The sequence below is a fragment of the Carassius carassius genome, chromosome 17 (genome assembly GCF_963082965.1).
Source record: "Carassius carassius chromosome 17, fCarCar2.1, whole genome shotgun sequence".
Taxonomy (NCBI): domain Eukaryota; kingdom Metazoa; phylum Chordata; class Actinopteri; order Cypriniformes; family Cyprinidae; genus Carassius; species Carassius carassius.
In genome coordinates, this window is record NC_081771.1 from 296,721 (window position 1) to 312,500 (window position 15,780).

The 15,780-nt window shown below is 37.2% G+C and overlaps 1 protein-coding gene across 2 annotated transcripts in view; it reads left to right on the plus strand.

Annotated features, from left to right (window-relative positions):
- Nucleotides 1-1,501: 1,501 nt before the first annotated feature.
- The window catches only part of LOC132160678 (protein phosphatase 1 regulatory inhibitor subunit 16B-like), a 45,323-nt gene continuing 31,044 nt past the window's right edge, over nucleotides 1,502-15,780 (plus strand). The window contains exons 1-2 of one of the 2 annotated variants that reach the window (XM_059570315.1): nucleotides 1,502-1,633; nucleotides 13,847-14,226. In XM_059570315.1, coding sequence (XP_059426298.1) covers nucleotides 13,968-14,226 — 259 coding nt within the window. In that variant the 5' untranslated portion in view covers nucleotides 1,502-1,633; nucleotides 13,847-13,967. Of the gene's footprint in view, nucleotides 1,638-13,846; nucleotides 14,227-15,780 lie in introns of both variants that reach the window. The other variant, XM_059570316.1, reaches the window with a different exon arrangement.

Genomic DNA, 15,780 nt, shown 5'->3' on the forward strand with positions numbered 1-15,780 from the left:
GTTTGAAATATGCATCCCATAATCACAGCTCTTCACTAATGTCTCCTCCACCCGTCTCTCTCTCTCTCTCTCCCTGCGGGGAAACGTCTGTCTGTGACACACACATTATACAGCAGAAGAGAAGGAGATTGAAGAGGATGATGATGATGATGATGATGCTTATCAAATATGCACAGACTGAAGAGAGCTGCACTCAGTCACCATCTTGAGAGGATGTGCAAAACACACACACACACACACACACACACACACACACACACACTCAGCGCTGACCTAGTTTTTAGGGATATGTGGGGAGCCCAGTAGAATATCAAATGCTGTTTTCCGTCTTGCATCCGTTTTATTTGGATAAGCACTGGTCTCATGATGTTCAGTAAAGCTTCATCAGCATCTATATGAAATTTAATAGAAGTAATGGAGAAGTTAATTCTGTCATAATTATCGTAGCTTCCCATTCCTGGCTTTTTCTTTCCAGCATTGTTACTGTCCTCCATTATTTTAAAAAGGTCTATATTAAATGCCATAATTCAATAGTAAATCAATGGTGCAGATGCTTCTTCATTAAAAGTTACATTTCTTTCACTTTACAGACACTGCAACATAAAATTACAATGTTCTTGTTATTCTTTTACACTTTTTTTCTTATTGTCTCCGCCCCCACCACCAACACCATTTTTATCAAGTTATTAAATATAACTTGATAAAAAACTATAACTATAACTATAACTTGTTCACACAAGTGTTCCCCCCCCCCCCTTTCTTTTGTTTTTGCTTCTTTTTTTGTGATTTTATTCTGGACAGATTTTTAGAAGTTTATAAACCATAATTTTCTTTTCAGTGTTGTTTAAGGATGTGTTTGCTGCTTTCTTTATTAGATGAGTAAACTACTTGATTATGAATCTTTTAATGTTGTTTAATAAAACAGCAGACAGAAAAGACAGCTGATAATGTTTATAAGTTCTATTAACAATGAAAACACTCACAGAAATTACACAAAACATTATGAAATATGAAGTATCTATATAACATTTTTTTTTGTATTGTTCTGTATTGTGTGTCTCTTGCTAATGGAACAAAGTCTGGACTAAAGTTTAATAATAATAATAATAGTATTTATAAAGTCAAAAAATAAATGGTTACCATATTAGTACTTAATTTATGTATTAATTTAACACTGCTTTTAAAAATAGGCTATATATATTTCAAAATGTTATTGAATTGACTAATTTTGATTTTCCCCCTCTTGTTTTAGCTTCGTTTGCTACTAATAAGGTTTAATGTCGATGCTCTTCAGTGTTTTCCTGAGGTTTGTTTATACAATTAAATATCAGTTCCTTAAAAAACAAACCGTGGTTTTACCGTGGCATTTTCGTCAGTGTGGTTATTTACTTGTTATAGGCCGATATGTGTGTTATCAACGTTACAAATGACATCGCTGTTACAATGTAACACAAGTGGAACGCGTGTGAAGAAGATGAAAGTAACTTCCTGCAGGATGTGAGCGCGCCGCCGCTCTCTGGCCCCGCCCAGGAGGAGTGACTTCAGACCGGAGACCGAGCTCTCCAGCGGCCGCAGCTTCATCAGCGCACTCTCCCGCGATTCACGCTTGGAATATAACGGCGTTCCGCGCGCGGTAAGTAAGTAACACGTACACGTCACCGGCGGATTCTGCCGCGTCAACGCTTTTCCCGGAATCCGCTGAAACTGTTAGAGAATCAGGCGGTGTGTCGCGTCTGCGGAGTCACACACGGGAGCGAAGGAAGGGAGGTCGTTCCTCAGTAACTTTCTGAACGCTTGTGTCCGTTAAACGGCTCGGTTTGATCGCGTATTTTCGACTGCGGTATTTCGGCTGAGTGTTTGGTCAGAGTCGTTGTGGTGATGTTGTCTGTCTGTGTGAGTATCGATCTGTGATCAATCAATAAATCGATGCGCGGGACCGTTATTTGTCCTCGATGCGTTCAGAGTCGGAACATCGAACTGTAGCAGAAATGTGACCCTGGAGCACAGAACCAGTCACAAGCGTTCCAGTAATGTCTGGTTTGTTAGGATAGCACAATGTTTGAATCTGAGGGTTCAAAATAATACAAATATTGAGAAAATCATCTTTAAAGTTGTCCAAATGAAGTTCTAAGCAATGCATATTAGGCTACTAATAAAAAGTTTTGAAACATTTACAGTAGTTTTTCAGGGAACATGATAAATGTATAATTTTAACCCATATAATGTATTGTTTTCTATTGCTACAAATAAACCCCAGCGATTTAAGACTGCTCTTGTGTTCCAGGGTCACAGATAATAAGTGTGTTGTTAATAACAGTATACTAATGTGGTCTTATTTCTGGTGTATTTGTATGTCGTTTGTTACTTAAATCAGAACTCGATATTTTCAGCACGTCCTGAGATTAGTTTCTGTATAAGACCTCTGTGGAATGGAAACAAAGTTAAAAGTAGAGTCTCAGTGGTGTCAGGTGGTAAAACCGTGGTATTTTGGTATGATGTATGATATTTACATTGCACCTCGAAGAATGCAGTGTTTTTACCAGGGTAAATGACCCAAAACTGTGTTTTTTTAATGGTGAAAGAGACTCTTGATGCTCTTCAGCTCAGTTAAATCACTCATGATGCGTCCAAACAAATCAGCATCAGAACCAAATGTGTTTATGGTTTGCATGAGCTGCAGCTCCTTTTCCTCGTACAGATAACGGCTTCAGGTCTTTAACGGGTTGTTCTGTGTTATTTGACTTCTTTAGTATTGACATGCCTGTCGCACAGATAACCTCGCTCAAGAATGTTCCTCATTTTAAATGGAGATATCTGCTCACGATTATACAGCGCTGTCTTTTAAACAGCAAGGCTTCGTGGCTTTTGAGCTTCTGCTTTGATCAGCTGCATCAGTGAGAGTTTTTGGAACCTTTAAACTGACTTAATGGAGTGTTCTGGTACCTGTGTGCTGGAGGAAGAGTTCTGTTCTGCCTGTCTGATCCGCTTGACCGTTTTCAGTAATGCGTGTCTCCCTGCGGCGCGGTCCTGCACACACACATTCACACTGACAGTCTTCAGACAGATGCATTTCTCTACTCTGCTGCAGACGGCGCCTCATTTTAAAGTCAGCATGAAATATAAAATTCACAATGCACAGATGCATCTTTTTTATATCCTCATTTTATTTCTGTGAAATTACAGATTCTCTCTGGTGAAATCATCTGCCAATCATTTGTTCACTAAGACACCTCCCCTTTCTTACAATCAGCTTCAAGCTCACATTAAGCTCCGCCTGTGGTTCCGAGAGCCACGCCCACATCTCAACATCCAATCAACAGCGGATGCACTGAGATGTACATGTCAGTGCAAAAAATTTGTAGCTATTTTACACACGATTTTCTCAATGCGTTAAAAAAGGGAGATGGTCTAAACGTAAATGCATTATACTGTCTAACAGTAGAAGAAACGTTTAGAAAAACAAGAAATATCCTGGTTACTCCAAGACACAATGCTACGTAACTTTACGTTACTAACCTCCACTCATTACGAAGAGTCAAACAGTATTTGTGTGTTTTTAAACACGCAATTCAGATTTTTGTATTCGCTACGTTCAACAAAACAACACCATGATCTGGATCCGGGTTTTTCGTTTGTCTCTTAGTAAAATAGTAAATACAGCGCCACCAGGTTGTGGTTGTATGTAACAGCATCATTTCTGAGCATGTGACTAAAGGTGTGAATCCTATTGCTCGGCTAGTTTTCTTTGCAGTGTGATGGAAAGCGATTGCATCTCTTCTTTGTAAAAATATGTCACATTAACAGCTTGCATATGTTCGTGTCATGCATATGTTAACAGCCTCTCATTCAGATTGAAAGGTTTATTGCACTGAATATCTGTCTTGGTGCGTGAACAGGCTGTTAGTTCGTTTCTCACTGTTATTATTAGCTGTAAACGGTTGCCATGCGAAAGTGTCAAGACTGTTATATCCCACAATGATCCTCTGATGTTGTTGATTTGGAAGTGTGTGTGTTTTGATGTGGTGTTATCATGTGTGTTTGTGCTATTGAAATGAGAGAATGTTACTCATGTCTTTATGAATTAAAATGCTCCGCACATGGTGATAGACATCAAAAGCTGTTTTCTGAGCAGACACCTGCGGCTGTGTGATCCATGCAGACATGGAGAGGAACAGTGACCCTGCTTTACAGCGCGAGTTTAATCTGGGCACAGACCTGTTTACAGCGTGCTTTACAGCTTAACATGGGTGGATGAGATTGAAACACTGTGTGTGTGTGTGTGTGTGTTGGTGCATGAATGCATCTGCTGCAGGTTTACAGATGCAATGCTGCAGAAAGTTTCTTTGCAATGCAACATTAATTTTAACGATTGCAAAAGGCTTGTTTTTTTATTTTTGTGACAGCTAGTTGCATTCGCAATAAACTACCTCTACATCACTCTGAAGAGCAAGCGGCACAGAAATCTCCTTTTTTGCTGAGCCATGATAAACACAATTAGTTTTTCTTTTTCCAGGCAAACATTGGCCACATTAGCACAAGGGCTTTTCAGTTTTATGTGTCAAAAGGATGTCAGAACGATGTTAACCGTCACCTGAGTCTGGTTGATGTTGTGCAGTCTGCTGTGACTGTTACCCATCAGACTGTGTGTATATTAGTGTGTTTACATATGTTTCTGCCCCATGTGTGAGTTGTTAATGAGCCTCTCAGCCAATCAGACGCAGCCTTACATCCTGTACAGGAAGTGACCTCACGGGCCGGGCCGGTAACTGTATGTGTGAGGAAGCTGCTGGTGCCAAAGTGACTTTGTAGAAGACTTTTCCTTGCATTGTTGTTAGGTGAACATGAGCCAAAACACACAAGTGTTTCAGAGATTGCATGCATTTCCCAGTTTGCAGCAAATAATCAACCTCAGCGTGGATTCTAATGCAGACTAACCAAGCGTCAGGTTGACTTTAGTCAGAAACATAATGTGACACATGACACTACTACAGCTTTACTTAATATAACAGTTCATCATCATTTTTACTACCACCCTCATATTGCATCATTAGTTCATAGTTATGTAATTCTGCTCTTAAACTCCATTTCGACAAGGTCACGCTCATCTACATACATTTCTTCAGAGGCACGCCCATATCTGAACAACCAAGACACAGAAGCAAGCATTTTTTCTTTTCTGGTAATCCGTTACAGTCAGATCCTCGTCACAATCATCTGTCGCTAGTTCAGTGTTATTATGACTTTAGTAAGGCGTTAAAGCAGCTTGATTTACTGTAACATACTGTCATGGAAAGTTAAAATGAGGAGTGTGAGACGTGGCTTAGTGCAGGGTTAAAGAGTGTGAAGATCCTGATGATGACGAGACTGTGAGATTCTTTTGCTGTAACCGTGACGGTGTAAATCTCAAGTGTGGCTTTGGTTTCTGAAGTTTCATTTTGAGATGCTTCAGAACTCTCAGATATTTTGAGAGCTTCATTCTCGAAGCCTTTACTTGTGCCTTCCTGTACCAGGCGAGTGTGTGTGTGTGTGTGTTTGACAGTCAGCAGAGCAGTAGGTGTGTGTGTGGTTCTGTGCACATGTGCTGCTGCAGATTTGGATTCATTTATAGCTTTCTGTAGCTTTTGCTTTTTGTCCACTTGAGTCCTGGAACCGGTTTGTTCTCCTGCTGCGTCGAGACGTCCGTCCAGTGTGAAATATTAATGAAAGTGCAATCATTACTCTTTTAAAACAGTCAAAAAGAGAGTGATTAGTTCCAGCGTCCTCCAGGAGCAGACGAGAGACTGACGGCTCTCACTCGTGTTCTTTAATTAGCTTTATATCTAGAGAGGATCGCCGGCGTGCCTTCAAGTTAATTTGACATTTAGAAGAGCGGTTAGCGCGAGGTGGGTCTGGACACGGACATAACCGTGGTAAAGCTGTGACGGATGGCCTCCGATGAGTTGGCAGGAATGTGACATCGTTTTGTTTTCTATTTGAATATTCTCTGGATTCTGTGTAAAGAGGTGGTTGATTTGTATTCTCTCTTAGTGTGTAATGTTGCTGTTTGAGCATAAACAATATCTGCACAGTTCCACAACGCGGCAAGTTCAGTGCAAACGGAGAAGACATTCTGTGAGTTTAATGTCTACAATTATGGCTGGGTTTGTGACGACACGAATCCTGATAAACCTGATAAAAATCATCTGAGCGTTCAAAGGAGAAGGGACAGAGCGTTGGAGAATAAATGTACAGTATTCTAGACAAAAACAGTCAGCCGCCCCTTTAAATGGTTTAATTAAATTGAAATAATCAAACAGGATTTCCAATTCGCTTTTCAAGCTTCAAAAATGTAATAATTTATTACAACTTTAATAATATTTGCCTATGAATTATTTAATTAATTAAAATCTTTGTGTTCTGGACTCAGTTTTTTTAATGATTTAATATGATGTTTTTAAAACTCTGATTAAAAATGTCACTTTTTTTAAAATTTAATTTTGTTTTTGTTTTTACCACACTCCTTGTAGTTTAACACAGTGTTGGGTTATTGCTTGGGTGTTGCTAGGGAGTCGTGGGTAGTTGCTAGGGTCTTCATGTTTGCATTAAAATGCATGAACTGATCAAACGTTTACTGTTGAATGCAGTGTCACTTTGGATAAATCTAATAGGCGCATAAATCTTTTTATAAAATTGTATTTATTTCCAAATGTGAAATTGAATAATTCCTTGCATTTACTGATAAACATTGTTTACTGGGTTTACTGTTTAAATTAAAACACGTACAAAAACTGTGATATTAATTTTAAAATAACGCTTCAGCAAACCGTATTTATCTGCCGACTTCATATTTTAATAGCAGATGATTGATGTTTTAATATTCGCAGACAGTGTTCACAGTTTGATTAAGTGTACAATTTTTGTGTTTGCATGAAAAGTTTTATTTCTTGTTGTTTTCTATTCCAACAGTCAGTCAGTCTGTGTTTTACGTGGCAGACGGCACAAACAATAGTCAGTCTGTAGAGGGTTTGGCGCGGTCACATCTCTCAAAAATAAAAGCCCAATCTTTTCCCCAAACGAGCAGCTTCAGTGATGTCAGAGCTCAGTGTGTGTGTGATTTCAGTGGCCTGAAATAGACCCAACAAACACACAACCCTTCCCGTTCCACAACGCTTTTCCATGCTGCGCCGCTGGACTCGTGCAGGAACGCTGTCGGTGTGACCCTTTCCTGACCGTTTGCTCTGTTTTCATGTCACCGTTTGTTAGCTGGGGCCTTTTGAATCCTGTTTGTTTTTTCCCAAATGTGGATTTTTCTAGATTCTGTTTTAATGATTTATTGCAGAGTTTCACTTGCTGTTGATCAAAAGCTATACAAAGCTATACCCTTAAATATTTTATTTTATAAAAATATTTTACATTTAGGTTACATTTTTTGACATCAGAGAACTGTGTCATTAAATTATCGAAATATCACACGTTCAAACTTTTGATAATGAAAAAAATACGTTAGTTAATTTCATGAAAAATAAATAAATAATTCAGGTTGGACGTTCGCAATTTTTTTGCAGACAGATATTTTACAGAGCAGAAGTTTTTCTTAATTTCGTGTCATTAGAGTGTCTGAGATTATAGATTATTGATGTCAAATAAAATAAAGTTTCAAGAAAATCAAACCAGCAAACACTTGTGGAACCAAATAAATAAGAAACAAATAACTTTCAAAATCCAAAATATTACTAAACGGGCGCTTTTGCATTTCGCTCGTCTTGTCTGTCTCTCTCTTCTGGTCAGCTTCTCCTCACACGACGAATGAAATCTGATCTGTGATGACAGAGGATCAGAATGATTGGTTGGGGCTTTTTCACCTGTCACAGGTAATCGTGTGTCCGCTCTGAGGAGATAAAGCGTCACGCCGCTCACCCGCTGCTCTTTCTCTCACTCTCTGTGTGTCTTTCTATAGCTGGCCTGGTTTGAGCTGATAACTGGGGAGACACTGACCCAGAAACAGCCTGAGCTAACACTGACAGTCTCACACACACACACACACACACACACACACACACACTCTCTTTCTCTCTGATGTCTTTGAAGGTTGATGTATTCAGGCTGGATTTCTTGTCCTAGTTGTCGAGTACTTGAAGCAGAAACTGTCATTACATTCAGAAATATTGAATTCTTTAGAAAAACTAAGAATAACAGAATCAGCAGAAACAGATGCATATATCAGTGATTTTTATATGTATGTGCATAAATGTGACCCTGGACCACAAGGCATAAGGGTCAATCATCTGAAAGCTGACTAAATAATATTTCCATTGATATATGGTTTTTTACAACTATTTGAAAATCTGGAATCGAAATCGAAAAAAATCTAAATATTGAGAAAATCATCTTTAAAGTTGTTCAGATGAAGTTCTTAGCAATGCATATTACTAATCAAAAGTGAAGTTCTGATATATTTACGATAGGAGACTTACAAAATATCTTCATGAACATGATCTTTACTTAATATCCTAATGATTTTTGGCATCTAAGATAAATGTATAATTGTGACTCATACAATGTATAGTTGTGTATTTCTACAAATATACGTCTGTGATACTGATGACTGCTTCTGTGCTGCAGGGACACAATTATCGTTCCTATCATCACACAAGTAAAGTCATTTTAACGTCAATATTTCATGTTTGTTAATAGAAGTGCTGTATTTATAACCATGATGCTGTATATGATCAATGTCACAGAGTAAGCCGGTTTGTGGTGGTTTTCTGACCTGATCACTCTGGGGTTATTTTGTGATGTGTTAAACACACATGTCCCCTCACACACTGCTTGAGTGTGTGTGTGTGTGTGTGTGTGTGTGTGAAGAGCTCAGGGTCACATGTGTGCTCTGGAGAGGTCAGAGGTCATGACTAAGTTTAAATCCTGAATTGTTTTCTTCAGCTGTCTGGAACAGATTCAGAATCTGATTCTGTTTTGATTAGGCTTAACACTAATTTGATACAGTAGTGTATTTTAGACAAAAATAAGTAAAAAACTAAAAACTGGATATCCAAAAATATCTTTTATACCTCAAAATGATGTTTCTTACCTGTTGAATTGAGTGTGTTTTATTTGTGTGCGAGAGGTTTAACATATTAAAGTCTAATTTTGCGTTAGATATTGTCACAACTACAACTGAGAATATTTACATGTACTGTATAATCTTCCACGGCCATGAGACTGTACGAGCTGAAGTGTTTGTCATGTGTATTTCTTTAAAAACCATGATGCTTTATTTTAGCAGAAAACCACAGATAAACTTCTTGTATTTTGTAGACAGCAGGTTCAGAAATACTTCTCAGTACAGACTAGGGAAGATATTTGGATGTTTTTGCACGTTGCATTTTCATATTGCATCCATTCTAAATAAACAACAATTTAACAACATTCCTGTAACATACAACCCTAATGTGTACAACTGATACGAAAAAACTGTTATTTCAAAGAAAAAACATCAAAGGGAAATGTAGCGCAGGGATGTAACATTTTTTAACATTCTTTTTTTGGGGCTTAACGTGCTGTGTAAAAAGTGCATGCTCAAAAAAAGCAATAAAAAAAGACTTTCTAATTTAAAGTCATTAGCTACCACCAACAGGAAGTCAGCTATTTTGATTTGAATGTGTATTTTTGGAAAAACATGGCTGTGAATAAATGCATACTACTTGTATGAAAATCATGGAATCCACACCAAACTTTGACATTCAGCTGAATGTACATCATCTCATAGATTTGACTGTTGAAATAAAAATAAAATAAAAAAATTAACAATAAAAAAAAGATGGCAGTAATTTTATCTTTAATTTAATCTTTAAAGTGCATTATCCAAAACTATTTTAAACCTTTTACATACGGAGAACAAGTCATTCTTAGGAACATGCTTAGTTTCATAACTTTAAAATGCTCAGGGGTGTTACAGACATTAAAATTTATACATTAGACAAACATTATACATTAACTATAAATTTTAATTAATAATGTGATGTGGGATATTGCACAACGGTGTGCTTCTGCTACGATTTATAATTGATAAACTTCAGATGTGACACAGAACAGTCGTCTGATATGAGTTTTCTTACCAACAACAAGCGATTAACAAAAGCTTCTTTTTTTTGCAGTTGTAATTTACATATAAAATACTGTCAATACTGTTTTTTTGTAGTCTAGACCATCATCTAAGCATGTAATTTCTGAATATGATGCCATTGAGTTGATGTTCTTAAAGTGGAGGTGGAGCATACCGAAGGGTTAAATAACCAGTAGCCTTAAGCTATCGTTGACTTGCTCTAGTTAGTCAGTAGTGGGTGGTGTTTATAATTAGGGGGGAACGTGTTGGAGGAAATTTGAATATGATGATGTCATCTTGTTGATGGTTTTGATCATTTTTTCCCCTCACACTAAAGACTAAAGGCTTTTTCAGGTAACTAGTGGCTACAGTAGTGTCAACTAATCTGCTGATGTCATGAGGTCACGGGGTCAAACGGGAAATGAGCCGCTGCTGTTAGAGTTTGTTTCTCTGGTTTATTTGTGCAGGGTGTTATTGTCCTGGTTGAAACTGACTGCATGATCTGGTAGCTGCGGTTTGTGTGACCCAGCAGCAGTGTGTGTGTGTGTGTGTGTGTGTGTGTGTGTCTTTGATGCTGTTGTCCTCTCAGCATACCTGCACTCTCGCTGATGAACTCTCTCTCTCACAAACACACACACACACACACACACTCTCTTTCTATCTATCTGTTGCAGTCTCTCGTGAGAGTTTGTTATTGACAAAAATTTTATCTCAATATTTTCTGGGATTTCGTTTCATAAAAATAATTAGGCAGTATTTTTCTGAGTGTATTATTGATGGTGCTTTGACAGGTGGATCACTGACTAAAAGGCTTTTCATATTCATCATATTCTGCACAGCAGTGATATAAATAATTGTTTCCATTAAAGGCAGGCAGGGGATTTGGTTCAAAAACATGTTTTGTTCTGCTGATTGAAAGTCTCTCCACATCCCACTAGCAATCATTAAGTGAAGTGCTCTGAATGTATTTAGCAGTCTGTGGAAGGTGTATGACTATAAAATGTTCGTCCAATCAGATTCCTCGGCCCGAGAGCTATGATAGGCTGTCCTGCCTAATTAGTTTTCAAAGCTAGCGTCTCTGAAATCCCTAACTTTAAGACCCATTGCTTTATTTTCTGGGACATTGTTACCTTTATGTGGGTAAATTATTTCTAAAATTCCTAAATGTTTTTGTCAAATTCTTTCATTTTAAATCAATCAAATGTTGTAAAAATAAAACTTTGATTATTAAAATATATAACATTTTTAAATATAATTATGAGAGTTAACCACTAATATAGAATCACTCAAATGATTTGTTCAAAAAAAAATGTCCAGTAAATTTCTGAAAACTTTCCATAAATTCCCAGAAACAATAATAATAAAAAAAATCCTGGAATGTTTCTAAAATTTAGTGAAATTTTCACCTTTTTGCACACCTAATTGCAAATAATATTTTACACATTCAGAACAACAATTACAGTATTATCGTAAAAGATTCATATCGCACATGTTTACTCTGTGATTTTTACTGTGGTTTATAGAGTGTGTGCCAGGCAGAAGTTTACATCTACACATTTACACATCAGTGACGTCTGCTGAAGAGTTTGTGATAAGACTGTGAAAGCATGTGCTAGGGCGGGAATGAAAATAATTTGACCGATTCTCAGTTTCATACGATTTTTAACTAGATAACTTGAAAATGTAGCTACAACACGATTCAAGTAACTTTTTCTTTATTAACCCTCTAGTTAAAGAAAATTCTATTCCAAGTGCAGCACACATGAAATTGTCAACATGATGTAAACGTTTAACAAGACACATTTGTTGCATGAACTACGAGTACAAAATAACTGAAGGTGTAACCCCTGTAAACTAATACATACAGTAATATTTACCGTTTTTATATTTGATTGTGCTGCTTTTCCATTGTTTTTTTTCTATGCAAACATGGATGTGTTTGACTGTTGCGCTCAAGTCTAAAAATGCAGCGCTCAAGTTAAAATGTAAGCATTTTTTTCCTATTCCACTGCCCATGTCACATCTTTGTCAACACAAAAGCCAAGCGCTCTATTTAAAAACTTTAAACTTCTAATTAATTGATAAAATCTGGAAAATTTGGCCAGCATGTGCTATATTTTAATGATGCTGACTGAAATTGTTCAATAATAAGCACATGTCCTGAGCATCACCTGTGTGGGACCGGTTCAGATGTCTGCGAGGGGAAGTTGTGTTTGTGAGTGTTTGTGAGTGTGTGTGTGTGTGTGTGTGTGTGTGTCGTGGGCTAGAAGTGGAAAACGCTGCCCTCGCACACTTGTGTTTCTCCTGCTCTCTCTGGAGGATGAGCGTGTTTGAGATCAGTCTCTGTGATAAGAACAGGAAATGGTGAGGCTTGTTTGCGTGTGTGTGTGTGTGTGTGTCGATGGCGTCCGGTGGTGACAGGATGTGACAGTTCTCTGTGTGTGTGTGTTTGTTGCAGCTTTGCCCACTTCACCAGTGGAAAATTGCACAGCAGAGATGAGCATGGCATCTTCACCAGCTCGGTAATGTGTGAAGCACTTGTTCTTCAAAAGGTCTCCTAAATGACTTTGGTAAATCCCCGCATACGGCGGAAAGACGTGTTATATTGGGCCTCTGCTGCTGCATTTATATAGAACCACCTCAACATCCACCATACGAACAGCTCCATGTGTGGGTTAGTGTTTGTGGTGTGTGTGTGTGTGTGTGTGTGTGTATATACACACACACACACACACACACACACACACACACACACACACACACACACACACACACACACACACACACACACATCAAGGCTGCATTTATTTGATAAAAAATACATTAAAAATGATTAAATATTATTCTAATGTAAATCATCTGTGTTCTGTGTGAATCTGTGTTAAAGTGTAATGTATTTCTGTGATGCTCTGCTGTATTTTCAGCATCATTCCTCCAGTCTTCAGTGTCACATGATCTTCAGAAATCAGAATAATATGATGATTTACTGCTCAAGAAACATTTCTGATTATTATCAATGTTGAACACAGTTTAATATTTTTGGGAAAACTGTGATAGATTTTATTTTTCAGTATTCAGTAATTGATAGAAAGTTCAAAAGAACAGCATTTATTTGAAAGAGAAATCTTTTGTAACATTATAAATGATCAATGATCAATGTATCCTTGATGGATAAAAGTAGTAATTTTTCAAGAAATCTTATTTATATATTTATAAATATATTTAATATATATTATCATATTACTAATGTTAAATGTTTACTATTTATTTTTTGTATTTCGAGTCCAGTATTTAATTACGTTGCATTTAAATGCATCCTTTTAACACAGATTCTTCTGACTGTTTTCATTTAGACACGGCGTATTAGAGCAGAAGTAAATAAATCATCAATTCACCTGTTGTTTTCACCATGCAGATTTGTTTTGATAAGTATTAATATTTATTTAGATATTAGAGCACTTTTTACATTTGAGGAAACATCTTGTGTGTGTGTGTGTGTGTGGATCTGATCTTCTGTTCTCCAAACATGAAGCCAACATCAGCAAAATAGCAGAGGAAATGCTGTTTGTGATAAAAGAATTGCTGGTGAACTTTATACTGTAAAGACCTAGTGGTGTTGTATTACAAATAGTTTTATGCTGCGATTTAAAACAGTTTCACACATTAAACCGCTGCTTTGTGTTTTGTGTTGAACCTCGTGATTGATCCGAGTGTTTGTTCTTGTCAGGATCCGAATCATGATTCTCAGTCTGTGTCTTCCTCCAGGTTCAGGATGAAGGGTGGAGGTTTGGCAGGGGGCTGCAGCCTCTGTTAGATTCACCGCCTCACCCTCGTCATCACCCTCATCATCATCAGCATCATCATCATCAGCATCATCATCATCATCATGGCCAATCACCTGGAGCTGTTGACAGAGCTGCAGCAGCTGGATAAGGTGCCCAGTCTGGAACGGCTCCGGGCCGCACAGAAGCGTCGCACACAGCAGCTCAAGCGATGGGCCGTCTACGAGAAGGAAATGCAGAACAGGAAGCGCAAGGCTGACAAACGGCGCGGTCACGGGAACCTGCGGGAGAACTGCAGGAGGGTTTCGTTTGCGGCGAGCATCGCTCTGCTGGAGGCCTCGGCGAGGAATGATCCGGATGAAGGTGAGGCTTGAACACACATGCATGGATGTATCGATGTTGTAAATATAGCGATATTATCTACTAGTCACATGTCGGTGTGAAAAAATGCATCTTCCATGTAGTTTGTGACCGATATGTGTTTTTTGATAGCTGATGCCGATATCTTGTATCTTGGAAAGCAGGGGGGCCGATAGCCGATATGATTTTTTAAAATTATTATTAATAATATTTAAGACATTTGAAATTATTTGACAATGGATTAAAAAATAAATTTGCCAAAAATGCCAAATATCGGCCGATATATCGGCTTTAGCAATATATCGCTCGACCACTACTTCCATGCAAAAAGTGTAGTTTTTAAAATATATTTGTTTTGGTCATTATGCTTTGGGACAGTATCTGTCAAACAAACTCTAACTGAAAGAACAATATACTTAGTCCTTTCATCGAGTCTGTTTGAAAGTGAAGTGCACACTTGGTTCAGACGATCAGCTGGTGATCCGGTGTTTTCTGTGTCTCAGAGCGACTCGTTCACAATGTATGAATGCAGTCAGCTTCTTTATTTCACGTGCTGTGAGTTTACATAGCCTTTATTTTTGATTACAGCTTTCACTAGATTTGAAAAAGAGAGTTTTCAGTGAAGCTGGAGATTTTTCTTTAAAATAAAAGCTTAAATGAGTCCAAATTCAAAATATCTCTGTAAAGTGTTGAAATTAGGAAAGAAGTATTATATTTTATTTTCTGTACTGTAGTGTAAAGCAAAAATAATATACCTAAAGTATGAAATATAAATTTTCTTTTCTTTTACAGTGCAATTGCTTTACAATACATGGCTATCATTATCATTGTTGTTATTATTATATTCTAATTTGCTTCCTAAAACCCCAGTGTGAATGTAATGTAGACTCAGTACATCACAGGTAAAAAGTGCACTAGATAGAATAATTTAGCTTTAAAATAAAATACCAATTCTTCATTTTTTTTTTTACATTTTAAATATGGCAATAAATACCATATCGTGAGATTTTAATATCGTTGCATCCTTAGTGGGAAGGGCTTTTATGTGTGTAATATATCTAGCTTTCCTTCACTTTTAAATAGCTTGTAAAAGCATTGTGCGCATTTTACTTTCACTTTCAAATTAGCGGCAATTCGGCATCGATTCAATTCAAGCAACAACAAAATACAACATCAAACTCTTAGAACTTTTATTAACAAAATAAATACAAATACAACATGCTATATGCCTAATATACACTGATTATTTAGCTCTAGAAAACTGATCCTGGTTGAGAGCAAAGCGCTATTATCATCAATTATTAAAAGAGACAAAATCGGTGGTTTCAAGGTGATCACATACTAGCTAAATTAAAGTAATTATTAAATGAATGTTATTTGTGTGTAATATATAACAAGGCATGAAAGTGTGTGGGATCGTTTTACACTATTTTAAACGTTCCTGTGTGTTTCACCATCTCACATGAATGAATAACATAAAAAATTATGATCAATGCTCAAAATGATAAATGATGTGTTTCAGATCATGTCAAAAATGTGTCTGTTATAATGGATTCA